Genomic DNA, 7254 nt, shown 5'->3' on the forward strand with positions numbered 1-7254 from the left:
TGGCTATTCGAGGCTCGCAGCGTCTCGGCTCCCTCCGGAAAGCCTCACGAGTGCTGGACTCCAGGTGCCATGGAGTGATCTACAAGGGCTTAGTCCGCCCGGTCCTGGAATACGGCATGCTCGTGTGGATGAGCGCTGTACCCACCACTCTGGCTCGCCTCACTGCCATCCAACACCGTGGCCTTCACCTAATCGGTGATGGAGCCTACCTCCCTAGCTTGAACATCCGCAGAATGGTCGGAGCACTCTGCTTTCTGTACAAGCTCCACTTTTCAACTGGCCCAGACATGCTTCTCACCCTTCTTCCACCCCGAGCGACCAACACATCACGCCATAGCCGATGCACACAACAGCATCCCTCACACCAGTTTCAGTTCACTTCCACTCTTCCGCTCAGAGCACGGAATGATGTCCTTCGGTCCTTCCCTGACGCTGTTGTGGAGGTCTGGAATCAGCTCCCGCAGTGTGTTCTACTGAACCAGAAGAAGGAAAGGACTGCAGACGTTCAAAGAGAAGGTCAACGCCCACCTGCGCCTTACCCGCTGGGAGTGAGCAACGGACAGACTATGAATCAAAGAAAAAAGCTTTAACTCTGCTCCCTCCTCCATTCACTTCTTTGACTCTCTGATATTGTGCATACTTTTCCCCGTAATCCCCAGTTATCTACACCCCCCCCCCCCCCCGTGTGTTTTCTGTAATCTTTTGTTTCTGTGGAGCGCTTGGGTTGCAACGAAGCCGAGACCCTATGGTCGGAAAAGTTACCTCTGCCTCTCCCCTACTCCTGCCATTCCGTATGTCTCATCGCTGCCTTGCTGCTTTGTGCCGTCAAATGGTGTGTGTTTTTTTTTGTAAAAAAATGTCATAGCAGCCTTAGGTCGATATACGCGCGCGATGCGAGCATCTCGAAAGTAAATGAGAAAATTGGAACCCTATGGCGGACACGAAAGTCTCTAATACTTGCCAGCCGAGTACTGTTTTTCAAGGCACCTATCATGCCGGACCTCCTGTATGGGTCCGTTGCGTTCAGCCAAGGCTTTACTCAGGTACAGACCGATCGGCTCCAAGTAGCACAAAACCGTAGGGCAAGAGCAGTGGCTGCGATCGATTATGCAGTTGAATCGATTCATGAATCCATTCACATGCATTCAAGTCCTTCGATTTTCATGTCATGAGCCCTGGAATCGATTCGGAATCCATTCACCCTATTCACATGGGGTGATGTGAATAGTGCGAATCGATTCATGAATCGATTCGTGCGCATAGTCGAATGCACTCAGTGTATAGCCGGCCAGGGTTCTCCCATGGCAGTGGTCTCCTGAAACACATGGAGATATTCAGGATCGAAGAAGTGCATCGTCAGAAGGTCCTGGTCTTCGTCTGGCGGTGCATACACCCCTTTGCTAGTCCATCCCTCCAGGATCTCTTCATACGCTGCGCGGAGCGCAGGGCACGCCTGGATCTCGCCCTGGGGCTCCGTCCGCCTGCTACACGAACCGCGCCAGGTAGCGTCCTCTGGAACGTCCTACCGGATGTAATCAGAGTACTGTCGTCTCTCAGCAGTTTCAAAGCTGCCGTCGAAACGTATACCCTCTGATCCCACAGATGTTTAGTAGTTAGCACTCAGTCTTAGCGGTGTCTTCGGCGGGTTACAGAATTGTCATTCGCTGGCTTTTCTAGTTTTGACAACACTTCGCTCTTCATTGAGATATCTCCCATTCTCTCCTCTTTCTCATTATTTTCTCACCAGCGCTCCTTCCCTGTAACGCACAATAACATATTGGCTGCCTTGTTATTGAGCATTTATGCTCTTTTGGATTTGCGAATTCAAATAAAATATAAAACAACAACAACATGAAAATCAAGGAACAATGAGTACATGCATGCATTCTTGAACGGTGTGTGATGCGAATAGAGTCACAGACACAAACATACTGATGTACATGTAGGTACTACTACTACTACTAACCTGTCAGCTGCGAGAAAGAGAGACTTAACGCATTCAACCAACACAAGCTTCTCTTCTTCCGCTAGCTTCCGAGGCAGGACACCTGCGGTGACAAGAAGACAGTTGGCGCGCATGCAACCGACACACACCCAATGCAACTCTCAGGCGTAGCAGAAGCACTCGGATGCTACGCTATTATAATATCAGTTGAGATGCTTTGGCAGTGTCGTAGCACAGCTATGCATTACATAGCAACTCACACTGTAAGCATAGCGCTCATAAGCTGTTCCGCTGACTCACCGCCATGACATCATTCGTATAACCTCTATAGTCCTATTACATCATTCACATAACCTCTATAGTCCTATTACATCATTCACATAACCTCTATAGTCCTATTACATCATTCGTATAACCTCTACAGTCCTATTACATCATTCGTATAACCTCTATAGTCCTATGACATCATTCGTATAACCTCTATAGTCCTATTATGCATATCAACAGACTTTGCTCTGGTGATGAGCAATACCGTCTCCAACAAATATCCAGTCAAACCGAAAAGACCGAAGCCATATTTGCTGTAAACATGTAGACTGCAGCCAGAGTTCGTGCATGTACAAGTTCTGTAAGAAGCTTTGCAGCAACATCTCATTCCTCTAGCATGTGTAGCTCCACCTCTGGGTGCAAGAATACAAGAAGAAGAAAAAACATTGAGCAGCAGAGCTTTGTCTACCGCTACCACTCGGTGATGTACTCTTACCGACGACCATCGCAAGAAAACGTTCTCAGAATAAACCAACTGTTCCTAATGATGCTAATGTGTGCATAATTATACATGTACACAATGACAGCGCACTTTATTCATAGCTGTGCTGAGCACAATGTTGCAGTTAGCTGCAGTTGACACAACTATCCTGATCTAAGTTCCTACTGCAGGACAACGCTGAGACGTACGAGACAAGGACATATCTTCCTTTGTTGACAGAAACATCACCAACGTTGTGTGGAGATCGTGGAATACCTTGGGCCGCAAAGCCCCGGTGAACGCCTTTGCTGCTGCATGGATGCATTTTACGCAGCCAATGAGAACACCTTCATCCAACCTGCATATTCAGCCAGTGCACACACACACACACACACACACACACACACACAAATACTTGTACTACGTGTACTTGTTGCTCACTGCTAAAACTGGTCATGTGGGTCTCCCCGGGGAGAGATTCAATAGGATACACATACACGCACACACACCACACACACACACGCGCGCGTGCACGAGAATAAATGTTTGATTCGTTCCCATTCAGAATATTTGCTCCACTCCTCCACAAAAAAATTCATTTGATGGATCAAACAAAACCTGTGTTATAATTAATTTTCATGATTATTAAAAATAGAAGAAATCACATGGAAACGAGTTATGAAGCAACTATCCACGACTGTATTAAGATAATAAGCAGTCAGAAAGTGCGATAACAGCGCACAAAACTGACAGGCTACTGAAACATTCAATGACCTAGGTCTCATGTCTGACTGCTTATTATCTTGTTGCAGTCGTGGATAGTTGCTTCATAACTCGTTTCCATGTGATTTCTTCTATTTTAAGTATATTAACTGGCTCAGCATCCGAGTTATAATTTCATGGTTTCTATTTGTGTGCCATGGTTGTGAGGTAGAAATTCATTCTCAACTTTTCAGCTGTACAGTGCTTTGAATATTTCCTGAGAGCTGGGCATTGAACTTGCAAACGCATACTGTACACGCATACCTGGGTTCTTTCAGCTTTTTCACAACAGGAAACAAGCAGTACTCGACTAGCTGCGGCGTTGGTGGCCAGGTTCTCGAGTGCAGCAAATTTTCCAGATTGGACAAAGTCGACTCAAATGCATGCTCACTAACTGCCACACACGCGGGACGAAGTGCATGGAACGCAGCTTCCTCCTGCTCCCTCCTGGACATGACGTCTGCCACAAGAAAAATTACAGCGCCTTTATGAACCGCAACTAACTAGGCATCTCTCATATTGCTATCACCAAGAGTCCATAAACTGCTCTTGCTATATCACAGAATGCAAACAATTATCTACATGTTTCACGCTTTTTGAATGGAGTTTCGAAAGTGACGAAAAATCCTGACAAATCACTCGGGGTTGACGCCGCGAAATGTGGTCAAAAGGAGCTGGGCCGCATGCATGCGCTGGCGCATGGCGCATGGGGCTGTCGCCATGTAGATCTACGCAGTGCACTAGTGCGCAGTGTCCATCATCATGATCATGGTCCACAGTCTCACGGCTGTTACATGCATGCAGAATCCTGCCACTTCGATCCGGGAACGAGAACTCGGCCGTTGAGTGATTTTCGGGGATTTCCCGTTCTCAAGTTCAAACTGTGGTTCTCAGTTTGCAGCTTTCTGCATCGATTTCGATACTCAAAAGTCCCTTGGAAAGCCGATTTCTTCACCGCGCTGGACTGCCACGCGGCAAAAATATTTCGCCATCACGAGCGCTCCTTGGAGAACCAAATTTTTCTTTCGAGGACGAAGCAGAAGTGCTCCTTTGTTGCTGTCTTCGAATCTTTCGTTTCCTACGCCGTAGCCCTTTCGCTGTTGCTGAGTAGGTGCCCTTTGCCCACGATTTGTGCTGTTGGCGTAGTTTTCCTGGCGCTGGCGTCAGTTTTTCCTTGTGGCATTACCCACCATCTTTCCCTTTCGGTGAATGCCAAGCTCCCGCAGCTACGTTCTTCCGCCCGCAGTGGCCTTCTGTACGTACTCTTTTTACTGATGTTTGTATGTTATGGAAAAACATCTGGAGAATCTTCAGCTTGTCTGTCGCTTTGGTGGCCAGCGACTGTCCTCAACTAGTCATGGCACGACTTACAGGGTCTCCAATTACCCAGAAGCAGCCAAAGCTGTATTAAAATTGGACATACTGCTTGACAAAAGCAATACCCACCCACCACAAATGTGCAGTAATTGTCACAGAACAATTACTAGATCTTATGAAGAAAATAAGCCTTTATCTGGCTCAGGGGGTTGTGGACCTCTGCAAGAATGGTCTCCACATTCACGCACTGGTTGTGAGCTATGTACAAGGCTCAGCCAACAATGTCAAGGGGGAAGAAAAAAGAAAAAAAAAATTGGTGGTTTGCAATTGCCAAACGCCTCTTCTGAACCTTGCAGTACTAGCTGCTCTACTGCCAAAGCAGATGCATTGTCTGAGCCTTGTGCACAAACGACACCAACACTTGACGAAACATTGCAAACTGTTTCTGCAATAGCTACACCTATATATAAGGCAGATGCTGAGCTTGCGCCGGAACGCTTTGCACAACCGTATGCAGATGTGAAGTGTGCAATTTGTCTCCACATTGCCAACCAAGCAGTGGAGTCACCATGTTGTAGTCATTTATATTGCACACCATGCATTTCCTTCTGGCTAGCTATGAACAACAACTGCCCTCTTTGCAAGAAGGAACTTCATGCACAGCAGTTACTTTCTCCGCACCGTATTGTGGCTGGTATACTTGGTCAGATGGTGTTGCGTTGCGACTTTCATGAGTCTACTTGGGTAGGATGCATGAAACAAGTACAGCTACAGCATCTTCGTGCACATGTTGCAGAATGTCCCCACAATCCACACACACCATCCACACCACTACCTCCTACAATAACAGCCAGTACTACCTTTAACGATTTGCTTACGGCATCACCGTCCAAGCTACGTGGTAATGTGTGTGACACCGGGCTGGCGCACCTTGTTCGAGGTAAAGCCAACAAGGATAGTTTAGAGGTCAGGACAGGTGGGAGGCCCCAGGTTTGGACTAGGACACCCATTCCCATGGTGGACAGTACAGATGCCAGTCCCAGTACGCTGAAGAGAAGAGCATCACATCTAAAAAAAACAGCAAGAAACTGTGTGTGGCAGTGTTGCTGGAGCGACAACACAACTCGCTTCCACTTTGAAGAAACTGAGCAAAAGGGATAGTGATACCATGGATACCGTACCGGTCATCTACTGTCGTATACGCGTAGTACTGACCTTTGCACCCCAGACATGATTGGTTACTGTACTTGGTCTTGGACTTGGGCGCTGAGCGCAGAGCATTTCTTCACAGCGTGACATGAAAGAATAGCCTATGACTCAGTATGAGTATGATGAGAAATTATGTGTTGCAGCATGCAGCTCAGAGCTTCATATCATTGACAATGGGCAAAGGATGATCAGGAATACTATTAGATAGAGCTTGAGAAGGCTCCTGAGCATTTTACTTTAGTCACATACCGGTAACTTATTATAAGTGGCATTGGCAGGGGATAGCAAGTACACAGCCAATCCCCGCCCAGTGGGTGGTCGATCCACTAGGTTAGCCACGGAGACTGCCCACTGCCACCCACTCCAGCTGAAGTCGACGCTGCCCGTGCGCATTCGTAGCAGCCTCCAGGATTCCTACCCAGACTGCATTATTCCCTTGTGGAACAGCCTACCAGCGACCATTCTACCAGCACGGCCGCAACCCAGCCAGCTCCAATTATTCAAAGAAAAATGCAACAAGTATCTGCTGCACCTGAACTGGCAAGCAGCCACCGACGCCCTATGAAACGGTTTAGACCAGTGCCTCACTAGCATCCTCCCCCCCCCCCCCCCCCCCTTACCACAATGTGACGTTGTCTTTCACTCTGCTTCTCTCACGACCATCTACCCATTGTCCTTGTTTCTCACTATTAATAGCTACTATTATTCATTTCCCCTCTTCCTCCTCTCTACATGGTTTTACTGCATTATGGCGCGCTTTGTCTGCGTAGACGCCGAGACCTTTGAGGTCGGCAGAGCAGCCTGGCCCCGCCACCACTTCTCGCACATATTCGGGAATATAGTGGACTTTCGTATAAAAAAATATATATATAAAAACAGGGGGCGAAATAGTAGTAGGGAGTCTAGCGACTTCGAGGACACATGTAAGACGGTTGGTTGCTCGCAATCCTTTTCCCGCCGACTTGACTTCACACTTGTCTGACTCACAACTGCCATCCAGACGAGCATAGCACACGAGAAGCCCACCGAATAGGGGTAAGCGGACTTTGCTCGGAAAATGACCAGATTACGCCGCTCTAGCGGATTTTAATTTTTTTAATTTACTGTCTGCACTTCATGGCACATAATGAAAATTCTTTCAAAATAGCCAATACAAGGAAGTGAGGTGAAACCGATCCCGGGATGCTTGCAGGATGCTCGACAAAACACCCAATTATGCTTTTATATGCTTCACCAAAAAGACCAAAAGCCGTGACCAGGTAATCGTCATGAA

At 47.5% G+C, this 7254-nt stretch overlaps 1 protein-coding gene across 1 annotated transcript in view; it reads right to left on the reverse strand.

Annotated features, from left to right (window-relative positions):
- The window catches only part of LOC135804787 (TELO2-interacting protein 1 homolog), a 31379-nt gene extending 27338 nt beyond the window's left edge, over positions 1-4041 (reverse strand). The window contains exons 1-3 of the mRNA XM_065318744.1: positions 3720-4041; positions 2903-3051; positions 1967-2048 (exon numbers count right to left, since the gene is read on the reverse strand). Of these exons, the coding sequence (XP_065174816.1) occupies positions 1967-2048; positions 2903-3051; positions 3720-3910 (422 nt within the window). The 5' untranslated portion in view covers positions 3911-4041. The remainder of the gene's footprint in view (positions 1-1966; positions 2049-2902; positions 3052-3719) is intronic.
- Between the last annotated feature and the right edge of the window lie 3213 nt (positions 4042-7254).

Source organism: Sycon ciliatum, chromosome 1 (assembly GCF_964019385.1).
Source record: "Sycon ciliatum chromosome 1, ocSycCili1.1, whole genome shotgun sequence".
Classification (NCBI taxonomy): domain Eukaryota; kingdom Metazoa; phylum Porifera; class Calcarea; order Leucosolenida; family Sycettidae; genus Sycon; species Sycon ciliatum.